This window comes from Equus przewalskii, chromosome 20 (genome assembly GCF_037783145.1).
Source record: "Equus przewalskii isolate Varuska chromosome 20, EquPr2, whole genome shotgun sequence".
Classification (NCBI taxonomy): Eukaryota; Metazoa; Chordata; class Mammalia; order Perissodactyla; family Equidae; genus Equus; species Equus przewalskii.
Genome location: NC_091850.1, coordinates 13,014,430 through 13,036,822, shown reverse-complemented (window position 1 = coordinate 13,036,822; position 22,393 = coordinate 13,014,430). Strand labels below are relative to the sequence as shown.

At 38.1% G+C, this 22,393-nt stretch overlaps 1 protein-coding gene across 20 annotated transcripts in view; it reads right to left on the bottom strand.

The window, feature by feature from the left end:
• The window catches only part of PDE4D (phosphodiesterase 4D), a 1,369,870-nt gene that overhangs the window by 675,757 nt on the left and 671,720 nt on the right, over positions 1-22,393 (bottom strand). The window contains exon 1 of one of the 20 annotated variants that reach the window (XM_008514492.2): positions 1,257-4,512. The exons of the other annotated variants lie outside the window; for them this stretch is intronic. Within the exon in view, the coding sequence (XP_008512714.1) occupies positions 1,257-1,522 (266 nt within the window). The 5' untranslated portion in view covers positions 1,523-4,512. Of the gene's footprint in view, positions 1-1,256; positions 4,513-22,393 lie in introns of those variants that run through there. 20 annotated transcript variants of the gene reach the window in all.

Below are 22,393 nucleotides of genomic sequence, written 5' to 3'. Positions count from 1 at the left end.
TGGGGCGAATAAGAACACCTCGGCAAACAGAGATCTAGCTACTAAAAATTAAAATTCTGAGGTGGGACATTTCTTTGGGCAGGACATGCCTTTTATTTCATTTGTCATCTATTTTTAGCTATCATATTAATGCATCCCTGGGTATAGCCATGTTGCTAGTTTAGATTTTGAATTCTACTTCTTTCCTAGAAGTCTTATTTCTGATTTATTATTGTTTTGTTTTATTTTTCCATTCCTGGCATACTCTTTAGTTTTCTATGGAAAAACTGTATAAAAATCATTTAGTCAGCTTCTCACCTAACACACTCATTATTTCTTTTGTTATGCTTGTTTTCTTAATCATAATTAATACTCATTTTACCAAAACATGGAGGTAGCATATAGAATCTACTACTATCTAAAATTAACTAAGTCTGCATCACAGACCTCTCTCTCTCTCATCATAGCCTAGAATTACCTCTTCTCAGGCAGAAACACCATAATAAGCTCACACAATGGTTTATTTTAATATTTGTTTTTACAAGAGCAGGAAACTATCCAGAATTGTCTAGAAAAATACGTGGAAGCATATGCAGAAAACACATTGGCCCATTATAAAGAAGATAAAAATATTCATAAAGAAAATAAAAATATTGACAAAATGTTCAAAGAATTCAAATTCAAAGAACACAACAATATTACCAAATACTAGCCTGCAATTTTCTGCACAGAATTCCTAAACCCTTTCTTTTTCCTTTGAAAGGCATGTTTGAAATTACAAATATATTACAGTTTGTAGTGGGGAGGGGTTTTACGGGGACACACCATTACACACACTGGCACGATGCACATCTCTGTTCAACTGGAGATCACGCAGAAAAGAGAGCAAACTATAGTTATCCTGCTCTTCTTTCCTAGGCTGCTGCAGGACCTGGCAGTGGTATTAGCTTAGGAAGTCAAAGAAACGCCACCACATCGGTATGGGAGTAAAACTGCATTCTCCTTTGACATCTGGAATCCAATTTTCTTGTAGCAACTTGCGGTAGGAATTGAACTTTGAGAACCACCCACCTCAACCGCTCCTATTACCAGTCTCAAGGATTCCTGCCCCGATTTGGACATCTGAGGGATTTACTGCTAAGGTAGATTACTTCCGATAAATCGCAGGTGAGGAATGACGATGGTCCTACCTCCCCACCCCTAGAGCGAAAGGCGGGAGGGGCAAAATCACCCAGGGGGAACGGGCCACCATTTCCGATGATCTGTGCAAACCTTACCACGTATGTGCCACCGTGAAACGCCGCTGTTTGGGGATGTTGCTACTGAGAAGCATCCTGCGCAAGAGCCTGGGGGAATTTCTCGGAGAAATCACTGGAGAGAGCTTGGGAGAAACCGATTTCCTTGATGTCTTGGATTTCTCGTGCTGCAACAGGTTTTCCCGCAAGGATTTCACAAGATCCTCGTTCAGCCAGGCGTTTGGACAACGCGGATTATCCACTTCAGGTACTGTTAAGGTGTCCGGGCTTGTCGTCTGCTGAGCCATTTTCTCGGTCAACTTTGGACAGTTGGCAATAATCCAGGGCAACGTGGTTCCCTGGCCTCCTTCCAGTGATTGCCTCGCTCGGAGTACGAGGAAATGTCCGGGGAAGCAGGTCGGATCCAGCTGCTGTTGGTTCGTTGAGTCGCCTGCCTCAGTCTCTCCGTGGAGATGGGGCTGGGTGTAGACAAGGCGAGCACTGCTCAGCGGCAGCCTATTAAACGTCACCCCTCCTTGGCCGATCCCCCGCCAAAGATCACTGACGAGCTCGCACGGCGAAGGAACATGGAGGGGAGCCGCTGCGCTAGCGCGGCTTTTGTCAGCGCTACAAAGCCGCCTGTGAAACTATTGGAACTAATGCGCCGCAGCTGCTCGAGTGACTTCTGCTTATGTACATAAAGAGTGCTGGGGGAAGGGCTTAACCATCGGATGCCTGCTGCGCGGTTGTTTGGCTAGTCTTTCCATTTGCTTATTCCTGAATCCAAAGGAAAGAAAAACTTTGAACTTGACCTTCCTCTCCGGCAAGGGCTATTTATCTCCCTTCAGTCCACGTTCATAAAAGAAAATTGTTAGTCTTTGGTTTTTATAAGGGAACAATAAACAAGCACTAGCTAGACGAGGAGAAATACTCTGCTTGCTGAACTCGCTCTGATGCACCTTATAAGACAAATCCCCTGAGAACAAAATGAGTTCTTTTTTTCTCTCTCTCTAGTTTTAGGAACCAAACAAAAGGTTTCAAAATACTACATATGTAACACATTATAGGTTGCTGTTGTGTCGTACGAGCTTGCTAATTATGGCGCTTTCAAAGGATGGAACATGCACAAATGGTATTTGTTATCGCTTTGCAGTTAAACTAATAACCCTCCAGAGGGACAGATTTTTTTCATAAGAGTAGTTAAAAATGATTTTAAAGTTTCAATTTTTGCTTATGGTGTATGTAATTTTATGTGTTCAACTATAAAAGAATAAAATAAATCTAGTTTTTCATACTTATTACCTTAATTGTCTTTTAATGTAAGATTTTCACCTGTGATTAACATTGCTTCAAAAAACTTATTCAAAGGAGCTTTAAAGTAAGAGAAGAAATTATCTCTTACCTGTTTAGTTTGCAACCAGAAACAAACTTTTAAAACGTTACAACAATTCCAGAAAGTAAGTGATATAGCCTGTTAACTCTGTTATAGGACTCTAGAAGTGTCAACATTGGAACTGGATTGGGAGGGAACTCACACCTTTGGGTAGAGATGTCCCCAGCAGCCCGGTGATGCTGCAGACAGTTCAGAATTGAAAGCAAAGCACATTTCTCAGGACCTAAGCATATTTTTCCTCTTTTGAAAACGTAAGAAGGAATTAGGAAATGCATCCAAATAAAATGGAAAATGGAATAGTCTGATTCAGTTATTTTTTTGGCTTCTGTGATTTCTATTAGGTCAATTCTAAAAGTGCCTCCTATCTCCCTGCTTGGTTGTTCCACCTTAAGTTTCAACTCCTTGCCTTTAAAATGTTGCAGAAAAGGATGCTATGAGGTTCTGTTCACAGAAGCACAGCGTCACCACGTGGTGTGCCTATAACAATTTAATGAGACATACCTGCCATGACTTATAGAAAATTTGCTATGCAAATATTAAAATTTTTTAAAAATCAGGGTATAATTATTCTTATTCCTAAAGGATTATCACCAGTACAAAAGGTTTCATCACTGTGCAACAGTAAGTGGCAAGGTCCCTTAGTTTAAAGAATATATGAGTATACATGTATACACATACATACATATATATATGTAGACACACAGTACTTCCCTCTGATCAGCAGGGATGCGTTCCAAGACCCCATTGCATGCCTGGAACTACAGATAGTACCAAACCCCATATATACGATGTTTTTTCCTGTACATAGATACTTGAGATGCAACAGCAAAACTAGTATGAATTTCTTTTTCCTTCTTCACAGTTTCACAGATAGAAGATTCATTCTTACTGTAGATCTTAGCAACCTCAGCATACAGAGATTTTTCTTTCCTTATTAAGTTGAGAACTTTCACCTTTTCATTTAAAGGAAGCGCTTTACAGCTTCTCTTTGGCATGTCTAAATTGCCAGCATCACTACTCTTGAACACAAGCACTGGGATACCACCATAGTAGATCTGATAACCAGCTGCTAAGTGACTAACGGCGGGTAGCATATACAGCGTGGATACAATGGACAAAGGGATGGTTCACACCCTAGATGGGACAGCGTGAGATTTCATCATGCTACTCAGAAGGCATGCAATTTAAAACTTAAGAGTTGTTGGGGCCGGCCCCATGGCCGAGTGGTTAAGTTCACGCGCTCCATTTCTGCGGCCCAGGGTTTCATCAGTTTGGATCCCAGGCACAGATGTGGCACCGCTCCTTGGGCCATGTTGGGGCAGTGTCCCACATGTCACAATTGGAAGGATCCACAAGTAAAATATACACCTATATACTGGGGGGATTTGGGGAGAAAGAGCAGGAAAAAAAAGAGTTGTTTAATTCTGGAATTTAATTCTAGAATTTTCTATTTAATATTTTTTGACCATGGTTGACTGCAGATAACTGAAACTTTGGACACGAAACCTCAGATAATGGGGATTGCTGTGTATATATATATATGTATATATATACGTTTAAATGAGTAGCCAATTTCTGTAAAATGGGCTGAGGGACTGACAGCTGCATCAGGAGTTGTGCAAAACAAGCATGCAATGCTTGCCCTCAAAGAGCTCGTAACTTAATGGAAAGGACTGGATGACGCCCAGGAAAAGACACCAGAACACCTGAAAAGTGATTTTCAGGAGCAGAAAAATACAATACAAATGGTTTGCATAAGAGATAAGGGAATGCTGAGATGGAGTAAATCTTGAATAGGGGGAGGATCAAAATTAATGGAAAGGAAGGTAAGAAAGAAGTGCACTCCAGCATGAGGAACAAGAATGTGCAAATACAATAAAGAAGTCAGCAAGTTTTGTTTAAAAAAAAAAAGCCTAGCTGTCAGTAGAGATAAAACCTGTTCAGGTTTGTAGAAATAAAAAATTCAGATAACGGGATAAAGTGAAGGGGAAAAAAAACCAGTAGGCAGTAAACTGACATGGCAAAAAAAATTAGAAAAATTTCCCACTTTCTAAAGGCTTCGTTCCATTCAACAAACATTTGTGGGAATTTATTTTCTGCTAGGCATTATATTGAGTGCCCTGGGATATTTAAAGATTAGCTTGACGCTGTCCCTGTCCTCTGGGAGTTTATAATCTGGTTGGGTAGATAAAGTGCAAAACAATTGACAGGATGAGGTACAGCTCAAGTACCCAGATGACAGCCTGAAGCTGCAAATATTTAAATGTCTGGTTTCAAGAAAGAAAAGTGATTCTCAGAGACCCAATAAAAGATTGATATGACTAAGAATGACCTGGGCCATATATTAGGAAATTCAGTGAGTTCAGGGCATTCTAGGTTCCAGTTCTTACTTTCAGTGGGTTTAACTTAAGAGGAATAAAATATTAACAAGCTAGTCTTCTCATAAATGGCATGTCAGCTGGGTGCGCAGGGAAACTGGGCACTTTGTTTATGATCACAATTAAGCAAAAATGGAAGATATAACAATATTCTATTAAAAATACACTGAGGGTCATGGTTAAACGTGGACTAAAACTGAACAGAGGCATAATCACCCATTGCTTTGGATTCCATTGTAGAAGCGGAATTGGCTGCCTCTTTACAGGTCCCCGGAGCCTATCATTATTTGTTCCATTTCCTAACATCTACAGTTACCCTCCTGAATCCCCCAAATGATATTTGGCATGTGTCCTGCTTTTTGAAAAGAAAATTAATCTTGTTTTGAGAATTCTTTGCCACCCCCTTGAAATATAACTTGAAAAACCCTGCAGTATTTCAAAATAATGCTTGAAAAATCACTGCCTTAGGAAGCACAAATTGTAAACTTCTGAAGATAACCAAAGGTGGGTGAGGTTTGGATAAACTGGTAATTTTCGGTCTAATAATGCAGAGGGTCGGGGCACTCTTCCAACAGGAGCACTACATAGCTTGCCTTTTTTTTTTTTTTTTAACAAAATCTCTTTAAAATTAGCTGCCAGAAACTTTTCTGAAAAACACAGTATTGTAAGTGACAGCCAAATAAGGCCTTAGGTTTTAACAAGTGGAAATTTGAAAGTGGGCGAAATGTTTTGATAAAGTCACCCACGCCTAGAACAGCAGATAACATCTCTTAACTTCATAAAAGTTTTCCTAGCTATCTTTTTGTGGATTTTCAAAATTTGTTTTTTTAGGTTATTTAGAATTCTTGAAAATATTTATTTAACTAATTACTCGTAGGCAGCAAGAGAAATACGAAATAAGATTTGCACAGGTTCTGGGACAAGGATTGAAAAGTGTGCCTTTGTCTAGGTAAGAAGAGGCAAGACTGGATTTTCTGCAATTGACAGGGAGTAATGGTGCAGCTAATTCAGAATAATGGATAAATTTAAATGATTTACCCTTGACTATCGAATCCCTTGTATACCTCTCCCAACTATGTTTTAATTAGGTAAATAGTGTGTTAAAATAAGGCTGCTTTTTAAATTGCCCATAGATGTTGTCCATGGAAATGATCTGATAGTAGAAGAGGTTATGTTGTCTAGTAGTTAAGAGGGTAAATTTGGAACCAAAAAGCTTGTTTTGAACTCCAGCTACGACACTTACTGTGTTCCTTTACTTGTCTGTGAAATAGGATGATGATGATAATAATAATTAATAATAATAGTAATAATAGCCATTGCATAAGAATGCTGCAAAGGTTAAATGTTGCGATACCCGTGACATAAAGAGTTTAGAAGAGTGCCTGGTACGGAGTCAACGCCCATTGGATGAAACCCACCGCTGGCTGATACAAGAAATTTACACTTAGCAAGTGTCAACTGTGTGCTAGGCATTTTGCATATTATTTCATTGAACTCTTGCAATAACTCAAGAGTGTTATTTCATTAGCATTATTTTACTGCTAAGGGCACAAGGAGGTTAAATAACTCATATAGTTCAACAATGCAAAACTGAGATTTGATTGTTTATGAAGTGCCAAGAACTCTTATTTCAACTGTATACCAAACCACCCCAAAAAGAAAGCTGATCCAATACTTAAAATTGATCATGGGTATTTCTATGAAAAATCACGGAAATCTGAGCAGCTTGAGCTCTTGGTCTAGTTAACACTAAATTCTGTCCTTGGCTCTATGCCAGACCTACACGCTGATGGCCTGTGGAGACTGCCAAGTCATGAAATCCTTACAAAGGCACGGTATTCAAATAAGGGCAGCTTGACGTGGAATTCCTGAGTGTTTTTTCACCTATATGCCTATACTCCTTTGATGTGATGGAGTTTTAATCAAACTCCATGGTAGTTTTCCACTTTGCAAAACAATAAATTCTAAAATTATTTTATTTTGAATTTTCATTGTGATTATTTTTCATTTAGAATTCTATCAATATAAATTTTGATGATAAAATGATGTCATCTCTATTTCTAAAACCACATCTGAACATGGTAGAACAGGGCTTTTCAAATCATCATCATCATTGAACTTTTATTAGGTACTGGGCTGGCGGGCAGAGAGTAAAAAACAGTAAAATATGTACTTGAAAATAGAAGACATATACAATCTCTCCAACAGAGAAAATAAATGATAAATATCAAATTAATAATAGAAACAATCAATGCCTCAGGGGATTAGAGGAGTAACCAATATATATCTAGACCAATGGAAAGTAACTCAAAGAAGAAGCAGGACTTGAATGAGGCCCTGAAAGAAGGTACATGTGGAAGAGTAATAATAAGATAGTTTGGGGGAGGTAGGTAGCCTTGGGGAGGTAAGAGATGTTGGGTTTTTAGACTCTTTTCCTATGGAAAATTCAGTAAAATTTAATTGTCTAAATAATATATAGAGAGATTTAAATAAGATTAATTTGGTGGTAATCTCTACTATAATTTGAAGGAGGATGATTCTAAAAGCTGATTATTTCAACAGTTCCATTTCAATATAACTCTCTGTAGAAATGAAAAGAAATGGGCTAATGATACAAGAATTAGAAGGATTTGTTCATCGGCTATATATGAGCATTCAAGTCAATAAGGAAGTCAAAAATAGATTGGGCATTCTTAATATAATCAATTATATATCATCTAATTAAGTATGGTTCACCTAATTAATGATCAAAGGTTGCTCATGTAAAAAAAAGTATCTAGGGTTTATTGAACAAAAGGCATATATCCATCTTGAATTGAGCATACAATGTGTTCTTCCAAGCTCAATTCCTTTTAATAGAAAGATTAAATGGATTTTTTTTTCTAGATTAAATCAAGTTAAATGGGCTTTTTTTCTAGATCAAAGCTAAATGTTAGGGATACCTCTATTGAAATAATGTCAACATTTCACTTGAAAGAAAAGTTAGCCTTTTATAGGGCACAACTTATACCAGCAACATTAACATAGCATGTTTATTTTATTTCTGAGAGAAAATTTGCCAACACAATTGAGGTAAGAATCTCTCCTTTCCTCCTGACACATTCATATAAAAAAAGCTTCCGATGCTAGAACAGAATTCCTCTTGATTACTTTGCTAAAATGATACACTAGAACGCCTTCTCTAAATATTAGCTAAACTTCAGTAAAGACAATAGGTTTGGATGGCCACTAAAATTTTAGCATATTATAAGATTCTATATTTCTGGATCTTCTTTCAGTGGGAAGAATAGCCTAACATTTTGCCTTCAACTTGCCAACAAAAACTCCCGTCTATCACCCTACATCTATAGGGGATCATCCCCTGGCATACTGAATGACTGGAAAAGCCACTGGATATATGTGCAGAACACAGATGGCCTGAGCATAGCATCGTTACTTAATTTGGTCATCAAAATCACTCTAGTGAGGTAGGAACTATTACTCTCATTTTAAAGGTGAGAAAACGGAGGCACAAAAATTCAATCACTTCCTTATGGTCATACACACCCAGTAGGTGAAAGAGTTTGGATTTTAAACCAGAAAGCCCAAGACTGGAGTCTATGCATGTAACCACTGCACTCTCCTGCCTTTGTAATTGAAAATAAAAGCCAAGCAAATTAAGAAAATTGCTCTTCGCAAATTGAATTCACACAACTTGATGTCTGCAAACCCAATCTCACTACAAAATATCTGTTACAACAGTTTTTGAAGTGCAAATATTTCCGAACCCCAATCAATGCCCATTAGCAGTGGTATTTTTGAGACTCTGACAGATATTTCTTCATAACCAAAGATTTTCAAACTCCCAAAGATTGTTCATTGTATTACAAACAACAGACATTGAATGCACAGAAGAACTTGGGTAGACCTTCAGAGTCTTTTGCTCTTTTTGTCCATGTAATAGACATGTGAATGAACAAAATTCAATGTGTATCCCAGGTTCAGAGTAATATAACACAAAAGTGATCTATTCAAAACTCAAAACTCCACACCCAGGAACACATTTCCTCCTCTCTCTTTTTCAGCCTCCGTACCTATCCCCCACCAGCCCCAGGAACGGATTTTTAAACTCTTTCTCAATTAGCACAGTATAACTGGAAAGCCTCCCTCTGACCCTGATACATAACATCTGTTTCAGTCATTCTGGTTTTTATGAGACATATTAATGTATTTCATTGAAAGAGTCCATAACTCAGGGGTTTATAATTGTAGCCGGCAATTTGTTTCCTAAAGTTTAACGTGTTTAGACAATGATTCCTCACAAGCAAATCGTATTTTTAGGGATGACACTTTTTATAGCTAACTGTAAGGAACCTTCTGAGACCTAGTCGTTTGTGTGAGATGCTTTACAAAAGACATTACAGATGCTGGAGTTTTATTCCCAATTCTGTAATTAACTAGCTAAGTCACCTTGAACAAGTTCATTCAGTTTCTCTGGAACTCAGTTTTCTAGTTAAAAGTCCTATAACTTTACTAGAGTTTTATAACTTAAAAAAAGAAAAACAGGGGCTGGCCCCATGGCCTGGTGGTTAAGTTTGGTGTGCTCTGCTTTGGCAGCTCAAGTTTGCAGGTTTGGATCCCCAGCACAGACCTATACCACTCATCAGCCATGCTGTGGCAGTGACCCACATATAAAGTAGAGGCACAGATCTTGGCTAATCTTCCTCAGCAAAAAGGAAAAGAAAAGAAAAACAGATGCTCTCTTTGATTGCAAGTTTCAGTTTCTATTTAAGAAAAATTGTTATCAAGTGCATACTGAGGCAATATAGTCTCTTCCATTTGCATGTAGTGGTAGTATGCTTCACAGATAATGCTTTAAAAAGAGAAATGGAAAAGATAAATTCAATGTTTAAGATATTGAAGACAGAAAATAAAAGTGTGCTGCACTAACCAGGTACCTTGCTAATGCTTTTATGGTCCTGAAACTTGTGAAAATTCCTTCCCCAAGTAGGTAAAAAAATTTGTTCTGACATCTGAGTCACAGCTTGGGATACAGAGTGGGAGAGCAATGCTTAAGTTAATTTAATATTTGGAATCAAAGCATTGTTTTACTTCTAAAATAGTGAAGCTACAGAGAGAGGTATATTCACTGTTACATAATAAGTTAGATTTTTCTAAAACTTCAGGGCTTAACTTACCTTTTAGGCAATAAGAGAAACCTCTGCAACTCACGTTCCACAAAGCGTGTCCCACCAAAGACTAGTTTTGCCCAATTTTAATAAGCGTTGCATGGGAAAAAAAAAACAAACCCAAATATTTGTTATAAAAAAATCTATTGGGCCAGGTTAAAGACAATTAAACAGGTTTTTCTTACAATAAGATCTCTCAGTCTTTCAGTATGCTAATATAATTTATGAACGCACACTTGCTTGGCTCTGAATCTACCTGCATCTTCCAGCAGGTCCAGGAATGAGTATTTCCAGGAGCCCTTACCTGGGCTTACTACGAACATCTCCTTGTACACAGCTAATAGAAAATATGAACCTTCCTGGGCTTCTGGTATGCCTTTTTTTCTCCCTCTACTGAACTGTGGTCAAACAGAATGCTTCCAGCAGAACCATGAGCAGTCCAGGTGCTGCCCTGGTGCCAGCCTCTGTTAGACTCAAGGTTATTGTTATTCTCCTCCTCTGAGGCTAATTCCACCCTCCTCTTCAATTGGTGTATCTTCCCTTGTAAAAGGCATAACTCTAGCAGAGGCTGTGAGATAGAGGCTGTGTGTCTAAATGGCTACTCTGTAGATAGCATGCTGGTTGGAAGGGTATGAACAAGCTAAGGGGTCAGAGAAATATTGGTCTAGAAGGCACTGTTGGTGAGAAGGTATGCAAAGGCAACTGAAGGCTAGACAAGTGCTTTTCAAGCATTAGTGTATCTAAGAATCGCCTGGAGATCATGCCAAACACAGATTCTGCTTCAGTAGAGCTGGGATGGAGCTTTGAGATTTCCAAAGCTCCCAGATGATGCTAATGCTGGTCCATGGATCACTCCATGAGTATCAGATACTAGAATAAGTAGAGATTGATGACTCCAGAAGTCCAGCAAATGAAGGCAATCAACTTGTACCCAAGTGATGCTAGTTCAAATTTATATTCAGCCATTTGTGTAGTGCTTAAATTTGTGGCTATTTTAATCAATAATGGATTTTTAAAATAACTTTTATTGCATAACAATATCATAAACCATTTTTTCAAATGAACACATACACTTTAAAAGATTCAATTCTAAAAGGAAATTTTACTATATTAGATTTGCACTTTTGAGATGAGGCAAAAAAGACAATAGAAGTTGAAAAACAAACTCCTTTGCAAATGTGGTGAAATTGTTTGCCCGTTTCTGTACTATGAATTGAAATTAAAAGGCAAACCTTATTTAAGACTTGTAGACTGTTTCAGGGACGTAATTTAATTAATCTAAAAGCATTTAATTGGACAAATACCATGTGTTAGGTTGGATATAATGGGGATGCTGATCTTTGTGTATCTGGGGACACAAGATCCATTTTTGCTGTGTTCATAGTCTAGTCTACTGTGTAGGAAGCATTGTTAAGAACACTCATCATTAAGATTCACCACCATGCTGTTGACTTTTCTTGCTAAGATCTAAAAAATTAATTAAGAAAATGTTTGTGCTTCTATCAACTCAATACAGCAAGTCCAAGAATAAGTCTGTGTATAACTGCATAAGCAGGTATATATTTTCTTTCTGGTGCTTTCACTGAAGTTATTCTGACCTGGAAATGCTCAAATGATTGCTTTTTTTTTTTCTAAAGATTTTATTTTTTCCTTTTTCTCCCCAAAGTTCTCCAGTACATAGTTGTATATTTTTAGTTGTGGGTCCTTCTAGTTGTGGCATGTGGGATGCCACCTCAGCATGGCCTGATGAGCGGTGCCTTGTCCGCGCCCAGGATTCGAACTGGTGAAACCCCTGGCGGCCGAAGCAGAGCTCGGGAACTTAATCACTCGGCCACGGGGCTGGCCCATAAAATGATTGTTAAATTATGTTCACCAATCTGAGTTTTTTCTGAAATTATTTTTCAGTCCTAATAAAATAAATATGAATACTTATTACCCTAAAATAAAAATACACATTCTAGCTAATCTAATAACCACTGTTTATATTCTGCGCTTATAAAAGCATTGTGTAAAGCCAACCAGTAATTATTTAATCAGTTACAGAAGAAAAGTAATGTATGACAGAGAAATCCCCTTGTTGCGCTCCTGGTGAATAGCCTCAGCCCGAGCAGCAGTTGCCTCATGATGCTGGTACTTTCAACGCCTGGATTATAGGAAACGCTCAGCAGACTCTTGCTAGGGAGGGGCAGAAGGGGGCAAATGGTTTGTACAATTTGTTTTAGCATTATTTGTGTGCTTTCAGATAGTTCACAGGCTAAAAGGGGAGTGTGTCCCAATCAACTTATACTGATCTACCCACTAAATGTGGGAAATGTTTTAGAAATCCTATTGCTAGCCATGCTTTCAGTTTTACAAAAATATTACTTTTAAATCATCCACATACTATATAATCTACTCATTACCCAGAAATCCAAAGTTCCTGTGGCCCACCATCCCGAAACTCCACCTTCCTCACAGGTAACCCTGTAATCAGGTGTGTTTCTCTTTCTAGACCTCTGCTGTCCATTACAGTGGCCACTAGCCAAATGTGGCTATTCAGTACTTGAAATGTGGCTAATAAAACTAAGGAACTGAATTTTTATTTTTATTAATTTAAATTCAGATAGCTTTTTGTGGCTAGTGGCTGCCATACTGGACAGCAAAACTCTAGACTTCCATGTGATTTCATGAATAATTATGTACCTATACATATACTACTTTTTTCTAAGCCTTTTTTTAAAACACAGGGTCATACTAAGATCATTCTTATCATTCAGCAACTCTGCTTCTCATTCAACAAAGATCTCCCTTGTTATTTTTAGCTGACACATAGTATTCCATAGTATGGTTATTTCTCAGTTCAGTTAGCCATTAACCTATTGATGGGCATTCAGGTGTCCAATTTTTCACTATTACATACTAAGAACAGCTTTGTCAACTTCTTATTGGGCACACATTCCAAACATTTTTTTATCATAGATACATACAAGGAGGATTGTTAAGTGATAAGATACAAGCATTTTTCATTTTAATAGAAACTGCCAAATTGTTCTTCAAAGTGGCTGATTCAATTTACACTCCCACCAACAATGTTTGAGTTCCCACATTTTTTCCTCAAATAGCCTTATGTTGCCATCGATTTCCCTGCAGTAGCTGTCAAAGCCTTTTTTCCCCTCAAAAATATCTTCTATCTTTTAGGGTGGAAGACGTTACGAAGAACATCAAGGGCTACCATTAGAATTCAGGAAAAGGGAAGATACATTTCACTTTGCTTCCAAGTCAATGTTCACTTTTAACTCTTTAACGGTTTTAGTTGACCAAGCATTTCCCTAGAGTGTCTCTAATATGACAATATGTACACATTATAGAAGACTTTTAAATGAAAGAGCATTAACTTTCTTTTTCAGTAATGTTCTGGCACTACTCAGTAAATATGCCTTAAAGTGCTTTTCCTATAATAAAGATAGATTATGCTGAGCATTTTTCTTTTCTTTCTTAGTCCTTCTTTTACACCTCAGTGCAGAATTTTTCAATGCCTGGACTCTGTTACTATTTTGTGGAATTTTCTCCTTGACTAAAGTTAATGGTCTAGGTAAAGACTGAATTTGTAAATGCTTTTATAATCACAGAATATAAACAGATCCTTGTCTGTCACTGGATCCTTATCTGTCAGTAGTGTTGCCACGGCAACCTTAAATAAATAGTTTTGTGGAATGAGAGAGCACGTGACCATGAGTCTAGTCCTGACTCTTCTGCTACCTGTCCTGAGGCTTGAGGCAAGCCCTCCACTCTCTAAGTCTCAGGTTCCTTATCTGAAAATGATGGTGATGGAATAGATGACCACAAAGGTCCCCTTCACTGGTAAAATTTACTGTTCCTAAGAACAGATCACGCAATACTGTAGGTATTAGTAATAAAGATGGCGGTAGTACTCGAACAAAGAGAAAGAAGTCATGAGGAATAGTTTCATGTAAAATCAATACACACGCACCCGTATAAGAGGCCAAGCACAAATGCTCTGCGAGAGCACATGCTGCTTATGCTTTTCAATGTGATGCCATCCTACCCATTCTTCAAAGGTAAGGCCCACCTGATTGGGAAAGATTTAGGAATCACAGAGAGAGGCAGAGGTACTGGAAACTTGTAGAAAAGTTTTAGAGCCTTATATTCAAAAGATGGAACAGAATAGGTTTTCCAAAAATTAGAAACTAGTAACTTTGATGCTAATCCCTGGCAAACTCTCGAGTAAATTATTTAAGCAATTAATCATGAACCTTCTATGATGAGGGAATTAACATACAGGAGTCAAATTAGATTATTTAAAATTCCTATCATTTCCTTTCCAGAGAAGGTGACTAGCCTAATAGGTCAAAGGGATGAATATATGTGTCATATTGTGAAGACGTTTGACAAGAGCTTTCAGAATATACTTGCAGGTACAATGGAGCAAAGTGGCTAGATGGATGGGTAGGTGGAATCATAAAAAGTTGAATGACTGTCCCCAAAAGATGTGGACTAATAGAGGCCCCCACATGATCCTGAAGAATGATTACTGCCATCATATGCAGAATTTTAAGCATTTTAAGATACAAATTTTACAATCTGTATTTCATGTTTATCAAATCTGACTCTAACACAAAGCTGGAAGGATGGTTAAAGTGGTAGGTCAGTAGTTTCCCAAACCAGAGTGATCATCACAGTTTTCTAGGGGAGATGTTAAAACAGAATTCAGAACCCCGACCCACAAATACTGAATCAGAACCAGCAGAGTTGAAGTCCAGGAAACTTTCTCTGGTGATTCTGATCATCAGTCAGATTAAAGTCAAACATCGAGGATAAATGTTTCTAAAAAGATAAATATTTTTAAAAAGAAAAGTAAAAAGAAAATCTTCATAGGGTGGAAAAGCAGATCAAATTTAACAACATGAAAAATTAATTTGAATAAACGTAAAACCCTGTAGCTCAAGTAAAAATGTCAACAGCAATTCAGGTTTATGGCTATTAGCTGACTGCAAAGGTCTAACAGAATGAACAGAAAACACGAATGTTACCTAAAGCTGCAGCTGCAGAAGCAGATCACGCAGAGTGCAGTGTCAGGGCTGTAGCACGTGGATTTGCAGGTCGTGCATTGCATGACCCCAGAGGGGGACATTCAGAAATTCGTATTCAAGTAGTAAAAATCCACTGGGCTCTGACTGCAGTGGGACATTGTTATCAGTCTTGGGGACCATTTTTAAACAAATATTTACTTTTTAAATGACATATATCCTAAATTTACATGGAGTGCAAAAATCACAATTGTATTGCTTGATTTTTTTAACCTATACATGCATATGAAACCAACACCCAGATCAAGATAGAGAGTATGCTGCTCTCAGTCAGTACTCCCCCAGAGTATTTTGACCTTTTTCACCATAAATTTTCTTTGCCTGTTCTTGAACTTCATGCCATTTTGCATTTGGATTCTTTCATTCAATATAATGACTATGAGATTATTTTTGCTGTTGTGTGGAACAGTAATTTCTTCTTTTTCATTGCTCTGAAGTATACCACTGTTTGAATATATTGCAATTTATTTATCCATTCTACCATTGATGGACATTTAGACTGTTTCCAGTTTGGGCTATTATAAATAAAGCTGGAATGAACATTCTTACTCATGTATTTCATCGGACATAAGCCCTCATTTGGTTGGATATATGCCCAGGAGTGGATGGATGCATCATGGAAACATGTGTCTTTAGCCTGCGGTAGATACTGATAAACGGTTTTCCAAAGTGATCTTTCCAACTTAAACTGCCACCACACTGTGTGAGAGTAGATAATCTACATTCTTGTCCACATTCGGTATTGTCAGTCCTTTTAATTTTAGCCGTTCTGGTGAAGGTGTAGTAGCATCTTATTGCAGTTTTAATTCCATTTTCCTAGTGAATAGTGATGATGACTATCTTTTCATATGAGTTTCGGCAGTGGTGTTGTAAATATTTAACAACCAGCATTCTGGGAAAAAATTATACATATAGTTCATTATAAATTTTACTATATAAAGTAGGTGTAGCACGAAACTTACAAATAATAAAAAGCACACAATAGTCTTTATATTGCAAACTCATAAAGCCAATTGATTCTCACAGAATGCATTGATTTTTGCTCAGCTCTTGTGTAGCCAAACTAAGGTTGATATCAACAAAGGAGTGTAGTTCCTACATGACTGTTGGTTTATGTTTTGATTTAGAGTAACAAGTAATACCAAAGTGAAGCAACAAAGATGTATGTTGGAATTCCATTTGTTTGTCAATGACTAGGTCAATTTCTCTGCTGCACTGAATAACACTTTTCAAAATTCTAGAAGATCGTTTCCTCAATTTTCGTGTTCTTCACAATGTAATGTCGACAGACACGACACACGCAACTTTAATCTGCCTTACTAACATTTCTCCATCACTTTCTTAAATCTAGATAGTCCACAAAACAAATAATCAATCCCTGATTTGTAGCATTTGCTGATTTCCATGATGTAAATACCCCCCACAGCCGATTTCAAGCTAGCAAGGTGGCATCACTGAACCTGGAGTTGGGAAGAGAAGTACCGTAGCTCACCACTATCCATTGTTTCTGCCATACAGGTACAACAGACAAACAGCCTCAAGAGCACAGACAATGATAAAAATGTAGTAAAATAATTAGGAAGTGATCAGTTTTGAGTATGTATTATCTTTGTTTTTAATATAATTTATTTAATTGAAAGTTTATATAATTTAATTTTAAATTATTGATGGGTTTAACAATTAGCCTGCCAAATTCATGAACATTTGAAAATTGGTGTTCATGAGCCAGTACAGTCAGACCCTAGAACACTGCTGCTTATTGGTCATTTGGCTATCCTCTCATTGGAAATGTCTGTTTTTTGTGATTTTTCTAAATTGGATTCCTTTTATTGATTTGTAGAAGTTCTCTATAGTTTCTAGAAAGGAGGCATTTGTCAGATATATATATATATATTGCTGATATGTATATTAGCTTATATATATATATATATATAAGCTAAATATCTTTCTTAAGCGTAGGTCCCACTTTTAAAGAGAGAACTTGACAAATCCAGTATTTTAGTGTACCACATAATAAGTGTTTGATAAAAGTCAAATTAAATAGTCCCAAAAAGAGATACTGACATCTAAAGATGACAGTGAGCCACCAGACTCAAGCCACATACTGCTTTTACATGGAAAAATTTCAGAGAAGAAGGTTCCTCATTTGATGTCTGTAGCGTGTTTCAATATCTCCCAAGCACATGAATAGCCTACTCAAGTGATGACCAACCATCCCACCTTGAGCAGCGGCAGCTGGAAGTACAGAATCCTAGAATCCTAAGGTTGTACAGGAATTTAAAGGCCCGCTGGTGCTGTCTGCCTTCCCCCTCACCATTGTGTGCTGAATATGTAATGTCCGTGGCCTCCTCTCCAGCCAAGTGCTGCAATCCATGCATCGTTTAAGAAATAGTGAAGGATCACCAGTTTTATTCTAACTCTTGAGAAATTTGTGACAACGTATTTAGAGACATGTAGTAATGAAAACCAGGGATAAAAGACAATGAAACTTAAATCTAATTCGTGTAATAGAATGTGATGACCCAGCATCTCCTTCTTGCTCCTTGGGCTTACAACATCCCCTCCACCCTACTTGAGGTTTCTAACGCTGTGGGACTTTCCCTACTCCTTCTTTTCTTCCTTCCCCAACTTTCCTTTGCTTCGTGGCCCTTCCAAACTGTGGAACACCTAGATGGTAGGACAAATGTGTTAATTCATTGCACCATCTAAAGTAATATAATTTTTGTTAACTAGGAGCTTCTAGAAACGACGTCCGAACCCATCAGGGAAATGATAATGAGGAGAAACTCAGGCACCAGCAGACGGCCTGCGCCTGGTTTTGGAATCTCTTAATGGTGGTTCTCAACTTTAGCTGCCTGTTAGGATCACCTAGAGCGTTTTATAAATTTCAATATCCAGGCCGTGCCGCAAATCAAGTAAATAAAGATCTCTGAGGGTGGGATCAAGCATGAGTATTTTTTAAAGCCCGTCAGGTGATTCCAATGTGTGGCCAAGTTTGAGAGTAACTCGAGGTTGAGAAATATTGGTTTTAAACCAGCACCTGCCTCTATAAATTAAGGTCATTCATTCTACCCCGCCCTGAGTAAAAGGAAACGTCTGCTCTCCACCCCGTGAGGAAGCACTGTCTATGAATCAGAGACATGCTAGATCATCCTTTTCTTGCCTGGGCTGCCTAATCTCAGCTCTTCTCTCTTGTCTTCCCTCTCTTAGGTCTTTCTTGGGCAGGCTCCTGTACCAGTCTTCACTTCATTTGTGATGTTCTAGTCTAAAGATTCATTTTATACGAAAAGAAAGATAATTTCTGACTAAACTGGAGTAGGATGTGATTCATATATGTTTATTTACAAAACACAATTTGATATGTGGCTGCATTTAATTGACCCTGGAACCATTTAAAAAGTTGCTCCTGAATTCCATGTTATAAGTCAAAAAGTGTCAGGGAGCTTGTCTGAGCTCACGAAGAAGCTAACCCAGGACCAAAACAGGGTTTATCTACCTGAGAGATAAGTGACAACAGATCAGGGAAAGAAAGAGGATTTCCTTCCCACAACCCACAACTGTCCTGGAGAACAAGTAAACACACTTCTGTGAGTCCCAGAAAAAGCTTCCAAAATTTAAAAAAAAGAAAAAGAATTGTTTTTTTTACCGTTTATAGTTGTAAATCAAAGTCCTCGGGCATTCTTGGATTAGGAACCAAAGATGAAAGTCAGCACAAATGATATTCTAAAAGTGCAGAAGGAGGCTCCAAAGCTTCCCACAGTTCGTTCTGATCAAAAAATGGCAAAGAGTAAAAGTAAAGAATAAAATCTTACAGGCCCCAACAGAGGGCTATAATGAAGGGCGTGGCAAGGAAGCAAGGAACAGGTTGAAACGTGCATTTTAACAATCTGTGTAGTAGTGCACCAGGAGTCACCTTTTTCATTTGTTAAGCTAATTAACTTTAATATTAATATTTTAAAACTTATTTAGGGTATTATTAGTATTTTGGAATAAGGCAGTATTGTGGAGAGCCTATTTCAAAGGAACAAATACTGCACAGTCTTAGTTACTGAAAATTTAAAATATACAAATTCTATTTGTCTAGTACCAAATTAATGTCTTAAACTAAGCCTACTTTAAAATGGACACAGCATTTTGGAAAATTTTATTCACTACAAAGACATTCGAGTCTCAAACACTGGCGTGATATCTACAGTTTGCAATACCATGTACAAATATATTAGTTTACAACTTAATCCTCATTCTGTCATTTCATAAGCACAATAGGAAGCATGGAAGAATACCCATGGTTCAGGAAATTGAAAGACTGCTTACAATGCCCAGTTTTGAGTATATTTAATTTTCATTTGTGACTATAAGAAAATTTTTTAACAAAAGTAAAATTCTCACTAGAAGAGTATTCCTGAAAGTTAACACTTCATTCATTGCTTCACTTGCTGATTCATTCAGCAAACATTTACGGAACACTTTCCTCATTCCAGGCCTGTATTATGTGCAAATGGTACAGAGTTGATTAGGACTGGATCACTGACCTCTCCTAGTACCCAGAAGGGAATCTGACTCGTTGCGTTTCAGCCAAGGGTGGTGAGCCACTGAAACGCCCTTCACTTCCTTGGTGTTACTTAAGAGGAGGAAGACGGAGGTGCTGCTGTCGTTTATGTTCGATGGACAGACAGGTGCCTGTTTCAAGAGCCACCTTTAGACAAAATCGTTTATAATAGCAATTATGGGACAGCTGTCAACACAGCTAACTTTTGCACGTGTTTTCTTCTTAAAATTTTGATACGGACTTCCTACGAAGCTTCTTTATTTTTAGTGATTTCACATCCCAGTGAAGGGTAGTGCCACATTTTGGCAGTTTCTACTCTAACGTTCTGCTCTGTGGAGTGAAGAATGTGGTTTGCTTGTGATGCAACTCCTGCGTTTGTTGCCAATGACGACGATTGTTTTCTTGATTAGGTTTCATATGGTTGGTCAGGTTATGTCATAAGAATTGTATTAAGGAGAAGAATTGTGGGTTTTTTGAGTGCCAGCTCTGTGCAGTGAGAATGACAAGGGGTGGGGTGGGAGTTGGCAGTGTTTCTTTTGGCAGGAGATCAGAAATGCAGGCTCCTGGGCACTCTACATGAGCCTTTCTACGTCAACTGGTTCCCCTCTGCTCCACCCTGCCTTCTGTTTTCTCGCCTCTGGAAAAGTGCATAGGTGGGTCTGGGAAGCACCATTCATCAGTTATCTGCTGCAACTCTTCACATTTCTGTGGCTTCAAGAAACCTTGAACTGCAGTCTCCCTCTTTCTCAGGATGCGTCACTGACAACAACTGAAATCAACTATAATTTTCAACAGATTCTGAACTAAGATTTGGAAAGATAAGGTGGTTATGGAATTGAATTATGATAAATTCCAGCTGTTGTCCAGTTGCTTCCAGCTCTCCTCCTCCCTCGGCGTTGACAAGTGTTTCCAGAGCCATGGGGCATTAAGAATCCTGAGGCAGCTAATTAACAGTCCTGAACCACATCCTCTGAAGCATATGGGTTCCAGGCAGCTGTAAAACCTCAGCTTCCTCAGGCTATCAGAATGAGGACGGAGCTCTTGGAATTCTGTTTTGACATTCTGCTCCCTGCCTGTGGCAGAAAATAACCTTCTCAACAGGAACTTTAGGCAAGGATGGTACTCCGGGCATAAAAAAAGTCTCATTGCCACGACTATGAAAAAGTAAATGAACATTTCCTCATGTTCAGACTGTGACTCAGAGCTGGCCTGTTAACGGACAAAGGAGGCCTGAGGCATTCTCTCGACACATCGTCCAGCCAAATGAAATACAGGACTGGTGAGACGGAGAGTTTCATAGTTTTGGACCAGTTACATTCCAAAAGTAGATAAAACCAGGATAAAGGAGGTTCCTGATGCCTTTTTCAACTTTTTCCCCGTTTCTACCTATTTGAGGATTTCATCAAGAGAAATAGAGGGCCAGTCTACTTCACGCCACAGGTAAATAAACAGAAGCAATAACAGAAAGCTTACCATTTTTCCAAAAATCTTGGATAAGTTGAGATGAATTGGTCTCATCTCGCATAGATCTGAGTATAATAAGTTATGTGCTTTATTGGTAAAATAGACTGTCACCCTGACAAAGAAAAGCCTCATCTCCATCCTCCATAATATTATCAAAAATGTCATTTCACTCCCCTACTTGAGCAAACTTGATTTTTTTTCTGTTTTGTGGTAGATAATATGCACACTTCTCTTGTTCCTTATGCCAAGGCTTTACTACCAGACTCACATCTTTGCCACTTCATCTCAGGGTCCTAGGCAGGGTATTGTGTACTCCAGTGCTGTGGCTACAGAAAGTTAGTCCCAATTTACCAGGTCCTCTCAAGCCTGTTACCCCACCTACATAATCACTTGCTGAATTCTTTGTTCTTCCTAAAGGTGTGGCTTAAGTGTTCCTTGCTCTGGGAATCCTTCCTTCTTCTACCAAAGAGTAGGAATCCCACACTCTATCACTTCTATTCGCTCCTCTATCAGCCATAGCACAAGGATAGGGGCTGTGGCTTACCTTTTCATCCCCAATGTTTATATTGCCCTGGGAAATAGAAGGAAGGTGATTAATGACTTGTTGAGGAAAGAGATAGGTGGAGGGATGGATGGATGGTTGAACTTAGGTCATTGAACTAGATCATACCTAAACATTCTTTTAATTCTATAATTCATTTTATATGATTTATTTTTAATGAGGAGGTTTGAAGTGATTACTAGGAAATATATCAGTTAGCAGCTGACATTAATATTCAGTGACATTTGAAATTACAAGTGAGGTTTTACTTCACTCCTTGCATATATGTGTCTCTCTCTTGTATGGAAATCTCACTGCAAGGCCTAGGGAAGCTCCATAGGCTGAAATATAAAAGCTGGGTCTATAAGAGGCTAAAATTTGGTATAATGGTTAAAAAGTTTGAGATTCATCCTAAAAATGCATATCTAAAGCCAAAAGCTGGGAATGATGCTAATATGTTGAATGACATAGTTGGGCTATGAAATTATCTACAAATGCTAAACAATGTGCTGAATTAAGCATATAATGGGAATAAGGTAAAGCACAGTATTTGCTTAAAATAATAAGCTACGTATAAAATCCAATTATCTCAGCAAGAG